Here is a 22,601-nt window from a genome sequence, read left to right as displayed (position 1 = left end):
GCATATGAGAATGTGTGTGTGCGTACATGTATGTGTGGGAGAGAGTATCTACGTGTGTGTTGTTGGCTGGGGGCATGTGTGTGGGTGGAGCTTGATCGTGGACGTCATCCGTCGGACAGAGGCGGACCAACCAACCGGGGTGTCGGATATTTTCTCCCTCTCACTCTCTCTCTCTCTCTCTCTCCATTTCTCTCTCCCACCTCCCCTTCCACCCCTTCTTCCTTTTCATCCCCTTCTCACACTTCATCTCTCCTGGTTCCTGTGTGCATTTCTCGCAACAATGTGCAGTGACCGAAATGTTTCACGGAGATGACAGCGAACAACTTCGCCTCTTGCGATTCGTCCGCGTTGTTCTCGAAATCTTTGTCGACTTCCGTTTTATCCAATACGCGGCGATAGGTAGATGACGTTTTATTTTTCCTCGCGAATGCTTCTACGATGCTCGAGACAAATTTTACACGGTTTACTCTTATAGACGGCGATATAAATGAACTGGTTTCCGTTTAGATACATCATTAACTGTCAGCTACTAAATGCATTTCAAAGCGGTTTACGCTGACTTTAAATGTTGCAAGATTAATGAGGTCCGAAATTCTCTTGTTGCTCGAAAACCACAGTTAACTAATTCCATATTTTAAGATCTTTGTTGCCGGGAAAAATACGGTTTACATATTTCATTCAGTTCGTTCACTTTGAATGATTGGTGCAAATGAAAATGAAAAATAGAAAATAATTCTACTTTTTTGTAAATATTCGATAGGGATAATCCTTTTTTGTAAAAATATTATATTCGTATATATAGTATACATTTTTCTGTCACTTTAAATAATCCATTCAATGTGAAAGTGAGCCGCGCAAATTTTCGTTTATATTGATTTTTATTTATATTGAATCTGCAATATTCTATTTTAGCGAAATTAATTTTTGACTTTATGTCATTCGAACTCGTCAGATTTAATTGCTGACTTGGGTTTTTTGCAAATGGATTATAACTATATTAGGTCTGAAAGCAATTATACTTTTTTTGAATTAGTGACAAAGTTGCTTGATTTATTTCAACAGATTTTGTTCGTGTATTATCTCAATTTTATTAAAAATATTTTTGCCTTTCAATATTTAATATTAAATGATGATGTTATACGAATTAGACTTTTTTATGGATGGTTGAGAAAGATATCTCATATGAAAATCAGAGAAATTATGTCGTAAAGAATAACACATTGCATGAATAATATCATGCTAGTAAGATGATTAAAATAAAGTTTTTTTAATCAAGAATGTTTATCCGATACTTATTCCGCATTCGAAGGCGATATCTAAGAATAATGTTGCGAAATAAAAGAAACAAGCTCTCTTATGCTTGACTGCTCGTGGCATTTCGAGCGATATCCAAAAGGGCCGGTTAATTCTTTAAATAAGTACCGCGCGTAGTAATAAAGATGAAGTTTCCGAGGGTATTACGGCTCCTTCGCGCGCTTTTAATAATCTCACCGTGTCGGTGCGTCAAATCGCATGAAAGAAATATTAATGGAATTAATAAGTTGAGTAGTCTGACGCGGATGATGGTAAAGAGTGTAAGAGAGAGAGGGAGAGGAAGAGAGAGAAAGGTAAGCGAGCGCTATTTCCCTCTTGCGCGCGCGAGAGCGCTCAGGTTTCTTATTAAGAGGACTCTCCACCCTCCCATACAAACTTATTATCTTAAGTCCTTCGCTTCTCAAGGCGGAACGATAACGAGATCGTTACTTTCGAAGCGCCTTGTGGCAACCGTCCAGCAGGACTTGCCTTCGTCTCTTTTTTCTCTCTCCCTTTCTCTCTCTCTCTTTCTTCATCTCGATTGTTATCCGCATTGATTCTTCTGTCATTTCTAGTTTCGAACTGTCTCTTTATGATCACCTGATATCAATCGCATATATCCATGAATACATATCATCAAATATCTTTATTATTTCCGGATTTTACTTTTGTACTGTTTATATATTTTTTCCTCCCTTTTCATAGTCGTCGTTTTTATGAATCATCGTGTTTCCGTAAACACGTCTTGTATTTGATTTGGCTGTATAGATAGAAGCAACAAATATCGTAATTGCAGACTGAATGAAATTGGAAGGAGCATTAGATTTCAAATTAAAGTTCGTACTACTTGTTTCACTTTGCTTACTTCTACTTATACTAATTCTGATTCTTTTCAACTATCTAGAAAGCAATTAGTTGTATATCCTATAATTATATACTTTTTCTATCGTATAAATTGTCAACTCCAATTTCTTCTGCGAGTTCATCTCTCTCTCTCGTTGTTACATTCTATAGGAAATTTTATTACGAAATACACAATAAATTCTACTCGAGGTTATCTTTTCCCATTCGATTATAGAGCAAGGCATTTAAATAGAGTTCTTAAAACTTCCTGCCACGTAGACGGAAATTGCGGCAACACATTGTCACGCGAGATAATCGTCACACAGACGATCCATCTACCCAGTTTTACCCTTATCTCTAACGCCTTCGCACTCTCCCCTTTCGCTGACCCATATATCGCATCGCGTTGTAAAATTCATCTTTCAGTTATCTGAAATATAATCTCCGTTTGAAAATGTGTGTGGCGCGATTTTACAACCTCGCTCGAAAACGTCTAATATCTTTTTAATATCGCTGGTATGGATCTGCAATTCGCGAAACAAGAAAGATAAATATATTTTACAGTCAATTTTATTAATATTTTCACCACGTTCCTCTCTTTGATAAAGAACCGATACTTAAAAAATGTGAGTTTTGTCAAAATGGATGGTGAAAATTAATGTTTTGCAAACATGATTATCACAAATGCAAGTCAATTATTGACATTTTCAGAATATCGATATTCCCTCGTCGTTCGTCTTCTTGAATAAACTATCTCTTAACGATACCTTTATCGACTGAGATAATTTGATGAGAAAAAAATGCATATTGCGCATTGTATATTTTTAATTGTATCGCGCGCGCAGTTTAACGAGTGAAAAATGTGACTTATCTTCGAGATGTGGAATAACGCGTCTTTTATCTTTTCGCGTAAATGTTGTGTAGTTGATAAACGCGGGCCTCTTGTATGGAAGAGATTTTGGATTTTAAAGCGGCGATAACGAAACGCGTTATTACGCGAACGAAAGCCTAAACTGCGCCCCTTTAAAGTTTGACGCGTTAGGATGGGCAGAGGGTCGTTTTCCGCTGAGTACCCCACAGCGATGCGCCCTTCGGGGACAGGGCTTGATTGCTCTTCGCCTTTTCTTGGGGACGATATAGAGTCTTCTTCTCCTTCGAGATATAAAGCAAAATGCCAAAGTTTCCGGCTTGACGACTATGACGATGCGCTCTTTATATCGTCCGGCAACGTCGGACTTCGCTTCCCGAGGAAAGTCCGGGTTACTCGTTTTGCGAATGACAAAAAAGTAAGCGGATTTGATGGTCGCTCCGGTTTCATTCTTGAAAACATGAAGCACAAGGAGAAGAAGAAGACACTTAAAAACATTGGACAAGCTCTTACGGATTAGATATTTATTTTAAGAGTCGTAAAAAAGCGTGATAATTATATGAAAACAGAAAAAGTTATGCTTATTTTTGTCATTTTCAGCCAGGCTATCTTAGAGAAATTGCAATTTTTGTGATATTGTATTGCAAATAATGTAACAGAGTGCATAACCTATTGTGAAAATGTATCTCTCGCGAGCTCTGGCTTGGAATAAAAGTGTACAGTAAAGAAAGATAAGTGCACTGATGAAGAGAAAAAATTAGATGGTTGAGGTCGCGAAAGGTACGGTTGTTTACATCGAAATGCTTTTAAATCCGGGATGGCAACACAAGCAGACAACCCTCGCGATTCTCAGAATTTGCCATACAAAAGGCCACAATCCCTCTCTCCTGCTGTCAATAAACGATCGAGATGTAAAAATATAAGTGTCTCGTCGCTCTGCTCAAACCGATCATTTTTATTTCGATATATACGCAAGAGCTGCTAATGCCCACGTACCTGTATCACTTTATACACTCCTACGTGCATATAAAAGAGTAAAGTAGAGAGAAAAAAAAATGCAGAGGTGTTAGTGTAACATATTTAAATAAGAAAAAAATGGCAAACTTTGGATTTAAATTTCTCGACGATTTATCTTCGTTATATTTACATTATACATTATTTTTTTATTTTTATGTCTTATAAAATAATCTCTTCAATATATAGAAAAAATATTATAATATTATAAAATAATGCTCTTGCACATATTAATTTACTTTAAATATTTTATTTTTTTATTTTTGCTTGTGAACATTTATTTTTCAAGTTTAGTCTGACGTAAAGTAATTCGATCAATGTTGCAATACTTTAATTGCACACTCACTTGCTGGTATTACGTTTCATGAGAGTCTAAAAATCCTGTCTCGCAGCATGAGTTATATGCGATAAATAATGGAATCAACATCGCGCCGCAGTGCGTTAGAAGGGAATGGTTGCGGCGCGCATTCCGCGGTTACGAATCTCGCGGTAATTATTAACAATGTAGTCCGGAAGTGGTCTGGACCGGGGAGAGCAGAGCGGTCTGCGCATAGAGAGATATAGAAGTCGAACAATAACGATAACAAATTACTTTATCGTCACGTTGCACACGCATATTCGTACGTGCGAATGTTTGCGCGCAACATTCCGTTTTGCGTTCGTGCAAACTGCATCACATTTTTTGCCTCAACTATTTTCTCTCTCTCGCTTCGTCTCTCGCCCTTTCATTCGATTCTAGTTTTTTTAAATTTCTTTGCCAGCGTTTTACTAATTGCACCTGCGCACGCTTCGGAATGATTCCACTCCCGCGCGTATTCGATATTTAACGTGCGCGCAAATATATTGGCGTTATTAATTAATAACTCATCCTCTTGCGGTCACGTTTTCCCACGCCGTTCTAAAGTATGCACTTTCACGTGCTAACCTTGATTGCAATCTAGAAAATTGTGTCGGTCAGAGATTTGCAAATTTCTCATCAGATTTCAACGAGACGCGAGAAAAAGATAAAACAATTCGATAATTACTTAATAAAATATGATTCGAGAGCAATTGGAAATAATTTGAATATATTATCACAGAATTACTTAAATCGATCAAATTTTTATCAAGAGTGCATAGAGGATAAACGTGTACATGTATACACGTCTTTGTACATTTTTAATAAATTTAACTGTTATTTTATATTTTTTTATCTCAAGGTGAGAACAATGTCATGTCGATTTAGCTCAGATTTATCCGTGTATAGAAATATAGTCATTGCTATTTTTATAGCGATAACTGTATATTTATCTTTTAATGCTGTTCTCTCAAAACTATGTTCTTTTCAATTATAAAACATTTTCGAAGAATTTCACTAACAATACTGGCATACGCGAACAGACATATTCATGCTAACGTTATCTGATGACAAATAACCGCGACTAATGTGTTGTTGAAGTATCTTTTCGAAATTGTAGGAAATTAACATTAATCAGTCAGGAGGCAAGACAAATTGAAGGGACTATAGAATAATTGGACTATCTTACGTCGAAGTGAACCACGCGGAAAGATTACAGAACTGAGTTATTGTTACGAGTCGGCTCAATCAAAATATCGATTTCTTTCGCGCGGAGAGAATTATGCTGAAGGGGGGAATTTATGGAGTTACATAGAGAGTCGAATACGAAAGTACTACTATATGTATATATGTATGTGCTCATGTGTATGTATATTACGCCTGGATGAATCCGACGAGAATTGAGGCTTCCACTTCGACGAGCGTAGACATCGCTCAACATGCATCGTGACCGCGCACGGTACGCGATTCGTTAATTAATCCCTCGTCGGCGCACATGCGGTACACCCAAGATCCGCACTAAGAGACCTCCAACCTCATTCGACTGTTGAATCGCGTTGGCATAATACGCGAATTGCGGTTTACGACGGTGATTTAACCGTCCGCGGCCAACCGGATTCGCTATGCGTCGCTGCGTCTCACCGCGCCCCGCAGTTGTTCATATTGCAATTTTCGTTTTGCTCGCGAACATGCACCCATATCGGAGTTCGTGAAACTCAAACGATTTGGAAGACGTAATGATGTTTTCACAGATAAATGAGGAAACTCGAGATTCGAACAAAGAGATTCTCTTGGTCAAAACAAAGAATAAGAATTTACAATAGAGTAAGGCTTATTAAAAAATATATCTCTTCAAAGTGTCAAACAAGAATATTAAATTATAAACGCTTTATTTTTTATGAATTTCTACTTTTTTTATTATATTAATTGTTTATTAAAAATTTGTCATCCACGTGCGCGTATCGTATTCTAAATTTACATTGATTAGATCAACCTTTAATGATTTAAATTTTTAATACTATAATTATATTGAGGCTTGTGCTGAAATAATTTTTAAAGCGTCGAAATCTGTCAAATTAAAGACAAGCACAATATTAAAAAGAAAGCGAGATTATATTAAATAGTTTTCGCGTAATTTAGCGTATCTTTTTGTACAATGTGCGTTATCAGCTGATTTAGTGCTTCGATCCATTGACATTCAACGGCCGAGTGACGTGAATCGAGATACAAGGTCGTTCCGGCTGTCGCTCTACATTTTAATTGGCAGGACCGTACATTGCCCCTAATGGTGTTTCTGTTGTCGGCGATTGAATAGCGCCTCACAATAGCCGCCTTTACGTCCTATTCAGCCCTTCCGCGAGGATAGCATGGACGGGCGGAGTTGGAGGGTAAACTACTATGAATGTGCTAACTCGTGGCCGTGGCGATTGAGTTTAGATCGCTATTGAATTTCTACGTGCCCGGACGGCTTAGATGCGCGATTATGTCCTTTTACATCCCCGTCCCTCCAAAAGAGAACTTCTTCTTAGATGCGCGATCATCTAGAAAATTTTTAGAGAGAATAGAAGCATGAAAAAAAAATGAAGATTAACGAATGGATGCATATATATATATAGTACTTTAGAGGCCTTTATTGCTGTCCATCGTTAATCATCCTTTAATAAAATTTGCGAAATTAAAATCTTCATGATTTGCATTTTAATAAGCTCCCCCTGTTATCAATAATAATAAAAAGATTATTATAATATATATATATATATATATATATATATATATTATACGATAGGGGAATATATACATTTAATATTATACAGTTATAATTAACGGTTTATTGAATTATTCGCTTTGATAAAATTATTATTTGTAGCCGCTATTTTTCGGAGCGTTTCAAAAATATTTTCATTGTTTTCTCTCTAGCGACGTCGAACGAAAAATACTCTACTTCGCAATATGTTGCAACGAGATAGATAAGTTTGAAATTTTATTGAGCCGCAAACTAAGTTGGTTATCGCGTCTTGCCACAATTTTTCACGGCGCGGAAGTACGAATGGAGTTTAAACCATTTTTCCATCGTTAAATCAAAACGGAAGAAAGCCCGTAAGCCGCTTAGCTCTAAATACGATCCCGCGAGGGTCAGGTAGTTTCGGTGCTCAATTTATGGTCAGTGGGCTCGCGCGCGCGTTCGCAGACCAACGTTCATAGTCAGCGTGTCGACGAAACTGCATTACGCGGACGAATCAGTTCAGTGTCGTGCCGTTGAATGCCGGTTATTTCGCAAAGCTCTTCGGAAGGGAATGATATCCCGGAGGGTGAGGTTTACGAGCGTTCCCGAAATCTCGAGCATGACTCGATAAAAAGCACCCTGCGGGACCCGGAGAGAGGACGGTTCCCCCTTTTATCTACCCTATGTGCTCGTGTGACACAGAGTCGGTCACGGGGATATCGCAGGATCCATTCCATTTTCCTCGATTCAGATTTTGATTTTCGCGAATTTCACGAGGATTCTCCGATATATATATATATATATATATATATATATATATCATACCGGAAATGTGATGACGTTATATATATCCGTATCTATCAATAGTGATTTATGAATCTCTTTGAGACAGTAAACTAATAAATGCGGGAACCATTATCGATTTCGGAATTAAAATAGATATTGGAAAATTTGATTTATATACATATATGTGTGCATTTATTTGAATATATATTGTATCGAATTCGTGAAATATATAAAATATGCCAGAAATAATTTTAACAACGTGTTTATCTTCTCTCTTCTATAAAGATTAAAATATTTATTCTATAATCAGAAATATAATATACATTACTTGTAAGCAATAATTTCTCAGTTAGAAAAAAAAAAATAGGAGAGCGGGAATTACTTTGTTCGAAATTTGCCATGAACAGCGTGTATCATGCGTTCAGATATTTAATTTATCTTGCCATCGAGATTCCGTGAGGCGTAACACAACAATGTGTCCCAAACAGTTTTGAAACAGATTAAAAATGCGGGCGGTTCCAACCGTGGCATCGGCACGCCGTTGAATTTGAAAGGATTGTGGATATATCGGGCGCCCGAATAAAACAAGAAAGCCTGATAATGCGCATCAAAGGCGCGGGCAGAAATAGAGAAGCGCTTAAGCCGGCATGCACTTGTCGAGCGTCAGCGCTTTCATCTTCGCCCTCAAAGAGCAACTCGTAAACGTTTGATGCCACAGGATCAATAAATGTATCATGCGCGGACCAATGCACATCGGCATCGGATTTCATCGGAAGAATGAAATCTCCGCCTGTTTTTCGCGTCCCTGGTTTCCGCGAAAAACCGCGAGAATGAAGTAGCGCAGTCGCGATATCACGAAAAAAAAAATAAATAAATAAATAAACAAAAGAGAAACACGTCAATTCTACTGGATTTTTTGCCTCAACTATCTACCTACATTCTGTGTAGTGTGTATTTCAACCAAACATATTTTTACGTTTGATGTAATAAATTCTTTGAATTTAAGAGAATCTTTCTCTCCTCTTTTTACGGACGACAGTAACTTTTAGGCATATCTCTAGTTAAAGTAATGTGTAAAGTACTATGTGGTCCATAACGAAATGCATAACGAAAGCACCGGATTTACCGTGAAGCTTGGAAACGTTGTAAAGAAATTCGAGTGGCCACTATGGAAACTCTTTTATGGGAGTTTGCTCTCGTTCGAATTTTTTTACGGCAGTTGCTTTCTTTAAGATTCCGCTTGAATTTGCTGACGCCGCAAACGACGACGCAAATGTGGGAAAAGCTCTTAACTTTTTTACTAAAGTCTTATGCGCGATTTTTATCTTAACTAATTTCTAACATTCATTGGAAATAATATTTGTCACTTCTATTACTTCACTCTGATATTCCATTAAATTTTTAATGAAACGATTAATTTTAATGAATTTATTAATTTTAATATTTATTTGAATAACTAACTATATAATTTCTCCTATTATTAACCGGCTATTGTTCGCATTTTAATAAAATCTATTAAAATCGATCACTGGCGGATCCTGGGGGGGGGGGGGGGTTAACCCCCCCTTGCAAATTAAAAGAAACAATTTTGCTGAATTTGTTTAAAAAATATAAATAAAGAAAAACAAACATTAAAGAGCTATCGACGTCAGGATCCGCTAGTGTATATATGTATATAAATATAAGATACATTGTAAATTATACTCATTACGCATTCAAGGAGTTAAGTATAGATTAAGTCAGACATAGGACGAAATGATGAGATAATTTCATTGCACGAAAATAATTAGGTGAAATTCTTTATATCTATATAATATATATATAATATATATTATATCTATATTATATATATATATAATATATATTATATCTATGTAATATATATTATATAGATACAAAGAATTTCGCCTAATTATTTTCGTACAACAAAATTATCTCATCATTTCGTCCTATGTCTGGCTTAATCTATACTTAATTCCTTGAATGCGTAATGAGTATATATAATTTACAGTGTATCTTATACCTACATATTGTATATATTATATATATATAAAAAATTTCGCCTAATTATTTTCGTGCATGAAATTATCTCATTATTTTATCCTATGTCTGACTTAATCTACACTTAACTCCTTGAATGCGTAATGAGTATAATTTACAGTGTATCTTATATCTATATATATATATATATATTTTATATATATATATTATATATATATAAAAGTATAAGATACACTGTAAATTATATTCATTACGCATTCAAGGAGTTAAGTGTAGATTAAGTCAGACATAGGACGAAATGATGAGATAATTACGTTGCATGAAAATAATTAGGCGAAATTCTTTATATCTATATAATACACACACACACACACACACATATATATATATATATATATATATATAAAAGTATAAGATACACTGGAAATTATACTCATTACGCATTCAAGGAGTTAAGTATAGATTAAGTCAGACATAGGACGAAATGATGAGATAATTTCATCGCACGAAAATAATTAGGTGAAATTCTTTATATCTATATAATATATATATAATATATATTATATAGATACAAAGAATTTCGCCTAATTATTTTCGTACAACAAAATTATCTCATCATTTCGTCCTATGTCTGGCTTAATCTATACTTAATTCCTTGAATGCGTAATGAGTATATATAATTTACAGTGTATCTTATACATACATATTGTATATATTATATATATATAAAGAATTTCGCCTAATTATTTTCGTGCATGAAATTATCTCATTATTTTATCCTATGTCTGACTTAATCTACACTTAACTCCTTGAATGCGTAAGGAGTATAATTTACAGTGTATCTTATATTTATATATATATATTTTATATATATATTTTATATATATATTATATATATATAAAAGTATAAGATACACTGTAAATTATACTCATTACGCATTCAAGGAGTTAAGTGTAGATTAAGTCAGACATACGACGAAATGATAAGATAATTTCGTTGCATGAAAATAATTAGGCGAAATTCTCTCTTTATATATATATATATATATATATATATATATAAGTATAAGATACACTGTAAATTATACTCATTACGCATTCAAGGAGTTAAGTGTAGATTAAGTCAGACATAGGACGAAATGATGAGATAATTACGTTGCATGAAAATAATTAGGCGAAATTCTTTATATCTATATAATATACACACACATATATATATATATATATATATATAAAAGTATAAGATACACTGGAAATTATACTCATTACGCATTCAAGGAGTTAAGTATAGATTAAGTCAGACATAGGACGAAATGATGAGATAATTTCGTTGCACGAAAATAATTAGGCGAAATTCTTTATATCTATATAATATATACAATATGTATGTATAAGATACACTGTAAATTATACTCATTACGAATTCAAGGAGTTAAGTGTAGATTAAGTCAGACATAGGACGAAATGATAAGATAATTTCGTTGCATGAAAATAATTAGGCGAGAAATTCTTTATATCTATATAATATATATATATATATACACACTGACGGATCCAGGGGGAGGGGGAGGGGGGGTAAAACCTCCTTGCAAATTAAAAGAAACAGTTTTGCTGAATTTGTTTAAAAAATATAAATAAAGAAAAACAAACATTAAAGAGCTATCGACGTCGTTGATCCTGGAATAGAAGCTAATCATGAAACCAAAAATATTAAATAAAATAATTTTGCAAAACCCTCCCCATTATCGATGTCAGGATCCGCTAGTGAAATCGATCTATCTGCGTACTTTCTGCATAAAAAGAAATTTTGTCTCGTGATTGTCTTTTGATCTTATTTATTTTTTTAATAGTTACTTATGCTAATATTTACAATATAATTTTTTGTGAACATTACATTTAAGCGTTCCAATTTTCCAAGCATTATCTCGAATATCTCGTAGCACGAAGACACGGAGATCTCGAAATAATCACCCAGGGGTTGGAACTTCTCTCGAACGACGAAGGGGTTTGGCAGATTCCGTGGTAATCCGGTAAAGTCGCAACTCAAACAGTTTAAGTCAGAATAGTGGCCGAAGGGTGGTAGGTTGCGGTCGTTCAGAGGGTGTAATGGGTGGGATTTAGGATTACGAGTGCAAGTGTATGTAACGTTCGGTCTAGCAATTTATCGGTTTGACCTTTCATTTTTAACGATTAATCGATATATTCACTAATAATAGTTGCATGCATAATCTTGGGCGCGCATTAATATATTTTTCTAAATTATTTTCGCAAGTACTTCAGTTTTAAAAAATTTATGAATTTTTTTGAGTAACAAAAATGTGCATTCTGTATCTGCTAATTAAAGAACGGAATAAATTATAGCCACTACTATCGCGCCGCGGGCTTTCTTTTCTACACGTTTTAAAAAGATTATAAATTCCAGTCACGAAAGCCTTGTGCATTCGCTTCCTTTAAATTCGCAAAATCGACGCGTACCAAGGTTGATACAGGCGAGGTGGAATTTTCGGAATATTCCCCCAACCGGAAAACGTAGGATGAGGCATGCGCGTATAATTTACGTGAGAGCACGTTCTGCGGCGAGCACCTCGAATCGTGCGCTATAGCGCGTGAGGAGCTAGAGCGAGAACGGAGTTAGAGCAAGGTAGGGTCAGGGCTGGACAGCGCGATAGCGACGTTCCGAGCGACGTTGAGCGCCTTACCTCTACCGCTTGGTTACTGATAACCTCCCTTCCTTCCTGCATTACCACCGCCTCGTAACCCCTTTTGCTATTTATGACCGGTAACTTAAATCGTGGAACGTCGCGATCGTGAGAGATTGTTGCAGCCGTGGCCGCCACGTCGAAATCGTAGATAAAAAAAAAAAAGAAGCGGTGGATAGCTTCTCTATTCCGAAGTAAGGAAAGATTGGAAAAATGTTAGATACTGAAAAGTTATATGACCCACATTTACGCAGTTTGATATATATATAAATATATATATTGCGTGAATTGTTGTTAATCTTACTTAGCAATAAATGTTTCTCTTTGCCTTGTGCCTTGCATCTAAATGATTTCGTTTCGAGACGAGGCAAAACCGAGGCGATAGCTCGGTGAAAGAAGTGAGACTCAGAGAAACGTCAAAGAACAAAAGCGAGTGACATTATTCGCGACGGATGGGGACTACAGTCGCCAGAGCCAAGCTAGGATTAATTCTTTCCGAGCGAGGTTCAGGACGCCAGGATGGATCGCTCGGAAAGACAGAAGGGTTGGAAGAAAGACTATGGATTCTGTGCGGCACTGGGCTAGTTGGAGAAAAAGTAGGGCGAAAGGGCGAAGGACAGACCGGGCGAATCGGTTATCATCTCGAGGGTTGCGAGCTTCGTCCCGGGATCCTACCCCATCGCTTTTTCTTTCTTTCCTCTCTCCCATTTTTTTTATTCTCCTCTATCTCCGCCTATCCTTCTCTTCCGACCTTATCCTCGCTCTATTCGTCCCTATGACCTGGATTCGCGACAATGCGGAATTATTCTACGCAATTTTGATCGCTTTTGTCCCGATTCGAAGATGCTCTTTACCACTACTTGACATATATTGAATCGTAGCGAACGAAAAGATTACCTTACAATTGAGAGCTACTCACAAGTATATACCCGCAATGTTTTAAGAATTAGTTGAAGTTGTTGCGAGCAAACGTATTTGAAAAATCGAGTTAAAAGAAATTGACATTTTTATTATAAATAGGATAAAAGTCTCAATTTATTTTATTTTATCATGTTTACGCATTTTCCTATCAATGTAATATTATCGATATACTGTTCTATATGATCACTGAAGGGACAGAAGATACAGAGCAATATTCGCAATGCGTTGAGGTTATCGATTTTAAAGTTGAGTTGATTGCCACAGTATTGCGATGTAATAATACAGATGGGCTATTCAACCGTGGATACATGTTACCAAAAGCTATTGCGTTGCTAAATTGATAGTATACATGACACAATGAAAAACGATAATTTATTCGTAACGTTAGATAACGCACTTGTCCGCGATTTTGTTTTTTTTTTTTCGAGCTTTCTGTTAAAATATCGCTTGACAAAAATGTGAAATTTTCTTTACATTTATCCTTCATTCATGCAATTACGGCGTTACTTTGTATATAAAAGGAAATAATCGCAATACATTTCGTGTTGTTATCTAATGGCACGGATTTACGCGCTCGTTAAAAAATCGTCTACACTTGCAGCGAATTGCGTGATCTCGGACGTTTCTCAGTTGTATAAATTCGCATGATATCAGCGAATACACGATTAAACTCGCGCAAAATGATCGCGAACGAAGGTAAAAGCATTCACCGTTAAAGCACGAACGCGAGACCGCTGATTAACGTTTATTTCAATATTTTTCTTGCCGTTCCCACTCTTCGTGTATTCATCGAAGGGATGGAAACGCCGTGAAAACGCGGGACTGATTATGACATTTACGAATACATCGCAATAATGTGGAACGATAATGCCCGATGGCCATAAAAGACATGCTGACTATTGTCCTTATTTTCCTTTGTCCTTTTTTTATTCTTTATGGAATTGCGCGCATCGTCATTAAACGCACGCTTTTTATTACGAACTTCACGTTCCTGTTCGTCGCATTTGCGTTATACACAATAATTTTGATTTGTTTGGCAATGAAATTTTTATTTCACAAGCCAATCGTTGTAATAAAGTATAAAGGCCATGCACTTTGCGCTATAATAGTAGCTAATATGCTTTAATTTTATTTTATTTGTGCAATTTTCGTTTTTTTAAAATAAATCACAGTAAACCGTTAGCAGAGAGAACGTAATATATAAAATTAATATAAAATAACTTATACAATATACATATATATATGTATATATCATTATGAAATCATATTAAACTACATTTTAATATACAATATTATAGATGAATATTAAATTTTCGCAAATAGAGAGGTAGCTTCCACATCTTCCTCTCTCCTTTCTCCGGGGCGATTTCATTTTCGTAGATGCAAAAGCGTTAAAGTCGAGCGAGAAACATGTACGCGGTCGTATCGGGTGAGAAAAGCAGGAGTTTGGTAAAGAGGGATGAGGCGGTCCTCTCTCCTGCATCCTCTCCCTCAAGCGATGAAACTATAAGCCACTCCTAGTAAGTTGTAAAATTGTAATAGCTTTCCGGTATTTACATAATGCTACGGCGTAATAAGTGGAACTCGCCGAGTTTCCATTACCATTCTGCTGCTATCCGCTCTTATCTCCGCTAACGACCCGAGGGGCCCCGCTCTCCTCCTCGTTTCTCTCGTGACTTATATTTTTCCACCTTATTCTTCGCCGGGTTAACCGCGGCGAGAAGCGATCCAAACCCCAAACCTCATCTTTTGTTCGTGTCGCGTCTTCACGACGAAAATTCGACCACTTATTTCGTTAGTTGGTTTTATCTTCTCTCCTCCGAACTCTTTAAATATACGGATTTTATTTTGTCATAATAAGAAAGATAGTGGTTGACAAACCAGGTATCTCTTCAGTCTAATATTCTATGCATGAAATGGAGTTCTATTGTTCCTTTTCACATTTCTCACGAAAAATAAATTCGCAATTAGGACACTACAAATGAGACTTTTAAGATTTATCTTGCGAATTGGTTCGCGATGTACGTAATATTTTATTGAAATTGATCTTACTACGTATTTCTTTTTCTTCCTCATGTTCTATTTACATTTTCGAACAAAAGCTTTTTTCTCACGGATCACTGTCGAGAACGAAATGAAAAAATGCGGTAAAAATCTCTCTAGTTTTCACGACAATGTGCTCATTACGCGATCGGTAATAGCAAAATGTAAAAAGATTTCAAACTGAAATTCTCGTTTATCGGTGGAGAACATGAAAGAAGTCGAATTCCCGCTTTCGGCACTCAAGAGAAGAAATAGAAGCTGCAGCAGCTTCATTCGAATAAGTGGCCTCCTTAGTTTAGGTTCGCCTTATTCCATTGTTTCTCTCCTCCTCCTCACCTTATCCATCCATGATATCATCCCTCTTTATCCCCGAGAGCGTGTCTCTTTCTCTTTGTTATTTTCTTACGATGAACTTCTCGCCGACGAAACCGGGGCGAGTCGTTTATTTAATTTTCGAGATCCCTTGCCATTTTATTTTTATCCCCGAGACTTTATACACTTCGCTGATTAACCCACCTCGCGAGAAATCTTACCTCTCTCATTCCCCTTCAGCGGAGAACGTCGAAACGAAGAACGCTGCGAGTTTGCATGGGGTTGAAGAAGAGTTAGGGACGCGGAAAAGAAGAGGGAGTCGAATTCAGGAGCGTAGAAGGGATGGAAGGACTCGCGGGGTTTGCGTTACTCACCGGATATAGAGATGTCTAAGCCCAGCCATCACTGAAATTGCCAGAGTTTACCTCTTCCGCCCTTTCCGCCGCGCATCCTCTCCCCCTTTTGTCTCTTCTTCTATCCCGATCGAGCTTTCGTTTTCTCAGCATGGAGTTTCCGCCAGTAAAATATTCGACTGCTGCCTTTCATTCCCTTCAGCTTGCCCGCGGCTTTATTACAATGCGATTGTATTATCAAGATTTCAAGACTAGAAGTATCGGTTTTTCCCCGACATCTTCCTTTCAGCTCCTTTAAGCTCTTTATATTAATCTATCTTGTCGGAGTGGCTGATTTTACGGAGAAATCGATGAGCCCTCTTTATTGAATTACTTCGCAGTGTTTATCCGACTACTTAACGATCGCATTACGCCATCATTGTCGTTTATGTTTGCATCTTATTCTGTCCGAATTTGAATACTACATAAATCGTCTTTAATTCGTTTTTAATTAATTCTTATTGATTATGACTAAATGTAAAAAACAATCGTGTGTGTTTGCAAACTTATTCTAATTTATTTGAAAATAAATTAAGATAAATTTTTGTTATATATTTGCTGAAATTAAATTATTTTTAGATTTTTTAATATATTTTATTATTTTTCATCCTCATGCAATCAATTAGAAATTAGATGATTCTTAAGTACTGACAAAATTTTTCTCGCGATTCCCGTTTCTATAATTTATCGATCATATTATTATATATATAATATATATATCATATTCGGATATCCACAAGACTTGATATAGTTCCTGATATATGTCTGGGTAACGTTCGATATCTAACGGAAGACGCGAGGAATATATCGGAGATTGGAGAGACGTCGAGTTTATCTAGTATTCGCATGTAGCCGCATCCGATATAAGATCCGATGTCGCGCTTCGGATTCGCCATGAACAATCTTAAGAAACGATGCCGTGCTACTTGTTCCGACGTCGCTATGCTTTTTCGCGATACGCACATTCGCGACGTATCTACAACAAATGTGCACCCAATAGCATTTCTTTCGATTTCAACCGTGACCTTTTACCGCGCCGTTCTCAAATTCTATTCTTTAAAGCATTATCTGGCAACAGCTGCTGCTCTTTTCACTCTTCTGCTTCTTTCTTACGGAGATTTGCGTAGTCACTCAAAAGAGGAAATCGTATATGTTTTATTTTCGGAAATATTTTCTGAATTTCTCTCATAGAAAATTGAATATTACGCGAGTGTTTCTTTTCGTGTTTACGTATTGATACGTTATATTGAAGTAAGTTCGGCTGTTAATAATGCATCTGCGTATCGATTATTTACAACTCTGCAGTCGATAACCAGACAGATAGGGCAATGTGAAAGGCTAGAAGCAACGGCAAAAACACCGCCAATAGAAGAGTTTACCTGGAAATGTCGTAACATATCCAGACACAAACCATCTATATTTAATAAATTCTTTATCAATTTTGCTAGCACAGTCGCTCGAAATTTTATTTCTCTTTTTTCGAATATTATTAGTCATTTCGCTTCTCGTGTTTTTATATAATTTGTAAAGAAAGACGGAGAGGAGCCATATTTTAGTTAATATTAATTTTAATTATTAAAAATTATTTTAAAAGATGTTTTAAAAAAATTTATGTATATATTTTGTTCTAGTTGAAAATGTTAAATTTAATATCTATTTCTATTTTTTTTATAGATGGTGACAAGGACAAAGAAGATATTCGTCGGGGGATTATCGGCGCCGACGACGCTGGAGGACGTCAAAAACTACTTCGAACAATTCGGTCCGGTGAGTAATAATAAATATCACATTTACAACATTTACATTGCTCTGCAATGCAGAATTAAAACTGTCAAATTCTCGTCGGACTTTATTTTAATAACATCGCAAATGCTATGCGCGCATATTTAAAAAAAAAGAGATAAACGATTTTCTTTATTATTAATATATTTAATAATATCTATGTTTTCAAATGAACGTCGCATATTTATAATTAAGCAGAGTTAAGATATCATAAGAAATTTTTCAAATCTTTTTTCATGCAATTTTATATTATTTTGAATTTATAAAATTTACAAGCATTATGCAATGTATTGCTGCATTTCACTGGAATCATGAACGCGATATCATTGACTATCATTTCAGTCGGTTACATTATCGATGTATCGCACATCCTCGCCATTTCCTCTCGCGTCGCAAAATCGAGCGGCACTCTCGACGACTGTGATTCATGGGATTTACATTGTTTAGTACTTTTGCATATTTTATTGGCCATTTCGCGCGGAACGCTATTGATTTTTGGACGAACAAGTGCACTCATTTCCATTTACACGACGTCAACGGCGCGCGACGACAATTCTGCCTCGCTGTAGCTCCTATGAATTTTGATCGTTATGGCTCATAACGGTGATATCGAGGTATCGCTCTATTTGGATTGTTTCAAAATGCGCGACATAATATTATTTACGTGCGAATGATCTCATTTAGTTTAGCGGCCTAACTTGTTCGTGGATTACAGAGAATCAACCTTAACATTATCATAAAAATTGTGTGTTTTACTTTTTCATATTTAGATTGTTCTTCATGAATTGAAAATTGTTTCGATGTATATACGTTGAAATGGTTAGTGTTTGAGAAATAAAATTAAAAAAATTGTTTTGTTAAAAAAAATTTATTTGATATTTATCGAACAATCAAAATTGTTGTGAGTTTTGATACACTTTATATAAACTGATCTTTTCTTTGATAAGCATTGTCGAAATCTAAGATATTGGAGCGATAATGAACGAGCATGATTTTCGATATAGTTATAAGCAATTTGTCCCGTAAAATTACATTATTATCGTATTTTGACAGTTAAGAGCATTTACTTATCATAAGATCGAGGTTCGCATCAAACAGTAGATCGAGTGATTAGATATTGCTGATTAATTAGCGTCTATCGATCCTCGGAAAATCTTTCGAATTGCGTTATTGTCCGGGCTTCTTCATCGAGTTCGATCGAATCGAACACACGCGCGATCTTCAATTCCAATTCCAGCACGGTTGCTCTAAATGGCTTTCCACGAGGCAGTAATAATAAACGATTCTAATGGGCAGGATGGAATAATTATTATGCGGAAAGTTTTCGGCTATCTCGTTTCCGTTTTGAAACGGTATCATAAAATTAGTAGAATTGTTAAAGTTAAAGCGTCCTGGCTGAGTATTATTATTATTATTTAACATTTACAAGCATTATTTTCGGAATAAATGAGCCGGAAATGTATATATGCGTTTGTATATATGTGTGTCAATTATTTTATTTATATTCTTCCGTCATTATCACCTTAATGAATATGTATATTTGTATTTCATAAAATGTCAATAGAAATCTTCAAAATAATTTTTCTTTTCGACGTGAAATGAGTTTTGACATTTCTAATAGCAATCGAAACAGGAGTGTCAAAATAACAAATGCGATTATTTCATCATTTTTTTGAATGTATTCGGAGCTCGCGTGTAACGAATGTATCTTAGAATTGACATATCGACCTAATTCTTCCCAATAAGAAGTCACGTATATCATGCATGAAAATCGCAATAGCGTCCTTCCGCGGTATGGTGAATCGGATTTCTTGTCACGGTCAGACATGCATAACGTGCATCGGGACGGTTAAAGCTCCTGCTGCAGCGGAGTGCTCGAAAGAACCGACACCGCTTATCATTGACGGCGGGAATCGAGATATGGAGAGAATTCGGTAGCGCCGAACGGCCGCATAATAAGGCAGTCCCCGGGTCGTCCGTTGCAGATGCACAGCCGGCGGATATAGAAATTTATTGGAAAACTTGGTCGATTCCAACCGCGGCGGGAGATATATGCTCGGCTCTCAGGTGACACGATGTAGTTTCGAAGGGTCGAGGGTAGTAGTAGTGGAATATGACTTGGCGGACGGTGAGAGGGGCAGAGGGGAAGAAAAAGGAAGAAGCAAGGCAAGTCGGGGCGCGCACGACGTTTGTCGTGGCACGAGCCAGAAATGGACTCGAGATATCAGAAAGTCTGCCGCTATCTCCGGCCTCTAACCCTCTTCCTTATCCCACCCCCCTCCTTCTCCCTCGCACACCCCCGTTCTCCACCGAAAGTTCCTCGTCCGGCTTTGAATGCAGAGTTTCCGGCTCGTAGCGGCTCGACTTGGTCTATGTGTGTGACCCACATTGGAGATACGATCGGATACGTGCACGCGCGCGCACTGGCAAACGTACATGACGCCATTTCGGAATTCGACTCCTACGTATGATGACACACACGTACACGTGAGGATATACACAAGTTCGCGTCTACGCCCACGTACTACTAACGGCGAGCATACACGATCGCGCTCTATTCACACCAGACGACTAACGGACTGAATAAAAGTGAAGGGTGGAAATTTGGAGCCATGCCATTTGTAAAGTAATCAGAATCTGTTTTCTTATGTACCGGGGGCTATTTTACGTCTTTCTCACTACAGACTTTTACATATTTTTATTTGACATTTATACCTTCGTGTCGGTAATGTATTTGATGCACGTGTTCGCGATTGTCATCTATGTTCTTTGAAATTCGGTAATTGCATAAAAAAAATTTCTGACACGACTATCGATGATATTATAGTACATAAGATAAGATATTAACGTTTTAATGTGCTTTATACTTTATCGTAAATGTCTGCTACAAGGTAACTCATGTTTGAAATGTAAAGATACACAAGTGCGAGGCGGAGTCCTACCGTAAATTTCTATCGCTCGCTGGTCTTTGCGGCTCAGTCCGATGTTACATCTCTCTGATACGTATCTGATTCCACTTTTGCTTCGTGGAAACACGAGGGAGACGCGTAAGTGGGAGATCTCTGTCGACGAAATAGCTAGACCACGAGGTAGCTGATAAAGCTAATGGTATTGCCGGGAAATGCGTTATACTCATTGCGTTCCGGTTTATGAAACTTTTCAAAAACGATCATTTCGTTCTCACAAACATTTGTACGTATTTATGGCCGAAGGATTTGTACATATTTTCCGCATACATTTAATTTCTGTTTAAATAACGCGCTATTCGAATATTTTAATTTCTCTTTACTATTTCATGCGAGTTGAGAAAGCGTGAATTTTCGTGTTTCCAATGAAGCGATTTAAATTTAATTAGATTTATATTCAAAAGCGTGTTGTCCGAAGATAAATATGCCATTTAAAGCTATATCGATTATTTGTTCTGAAAAGAGCAAAGTGATTCTTTTAATCTCTTTTTGGTCAACACGTAAACTTTTTATAATGAGACAAGAGGGCGTTTTAAATTTATTGCAAGGAATTTTTGGAGCATTAAGTGACACACTTAAACGTAGCAGAGTAACGATTTCAAAACATAATCCTTGATGCTTTTAGGATAACTCGGATTTTTTGCGAGAAAGATAGTTTGCTTTTACTGTTTCAATCTTGACTTCCAATCTAACATCTTTAGAGTTACCAGCGCATATAATGAGATGCATTTAAGCAAAAAAATAAAAAAGTTTCTACACTATTACGGACGCGATTACGTATACCAGGGCACGTTAGCAAATATCTAGCTAGTATAGCAGGGACTTCCTGCTGTCATTAAAATTTACAAAAGAATCGAGTGTAATAGTTAGCGTGAATGCAAATCTCGACTCGATATACATAAATTGGTGGCGGACTCTGCTGTACCTTCCCTCCGTCCGTCTCGTCTAAGGTCGGTCGCATATCGCAGACCGCCGCCAGCACGCGATTTAAAACTTAGATGAGGCCGTCCGGCGACGTTACCTGAAAAATGAATGGATCTCCGAAGAGAGCGAGAGCTTAATTGCGCTCGCTCACCAACCCTCTCCTTCTGCTTTTTTCCGACCCTGCCTCCTTCGACAAGCCTTCGAAGAGCCGGAAACGAGGATGGATGAAGCGGTGGTAGAAAGATAAGGGAGAGAAACGGTGGTTGCCGATGGAAGAGAGCGGACGGACCTCTTTGACGCTGTACTTAACGGTCGACTTGAAATTAAGAAATTAAGAATTAATACGAATCCCGGAGAACCGGTTGGCTCGTCTTTTTCCGCCGGTCGCTGCTGAATTTGATTCTCATGTCGGGGAACGAATTTTTCACGGGAACGGCCGTTCATTGATCCGCTACGATCAAATTTACTCGTTCAGTTATCAAGGAGTGCTCGGTAATCACCGCGTTCTTGTGCTCGCGAGTGACAGCTTTGAGGGCCTTGATGATTGCTCTATTTCGAAAGCGCAAAATAACGATTTTTTACATAGTCGTTTGTTACTAATTTCTTTGCTTCGACAAAATTTTACGTAGTTGTACAAGGATCTTCTGCGAACTAAACCATTCTTTTTCCTGTATGCTTTATATAATAAAATTCAACCA

General features: G+C 36.8%; 1 protein-coding gene across 1 annotated transcript in view; it reads left to right on the top strand.

Annotated features, from left to right (window-relative positions):
* Window positions 1-22,601, top strand: part of Rbp6 (RNA-binding protein 6) — a 655,858-nt gene that overhangs the window by 449,170 nt on the left and 184,087 nt on the right. The window contains exon 6 of the mRNA XM_083050120.1: window positions 17,906-17,998. Within this exon, the coding sequence (XP_082906246.1) occupies window positions 17,906-17,998 (93 nt within the window). The remainder of the gene's footprint in view (window positions 1-17,905; window positions 17,999-22,601) is intronic.

Source organism: Prenolepis imparis, unplaced genomic scaffold (assembly GCF_030444845.1).
Source record: "Prenolepis imparis isolate NDT839.2.m4 unplaced genomic scaffold, iyPreImpa1.0 SCAF_11, whole genome shotgun sequence".
NCBI lineage: Eukaryota > Metazoa > Arthropoda > Insecta > Hymenoptera > Formicidae > Prenolepis > Prenolepis imparis.
Note: the sequence above shows the minus strand (reverse complement) of the source record. Positions and strands in the feature narration are given on the sequence as shown.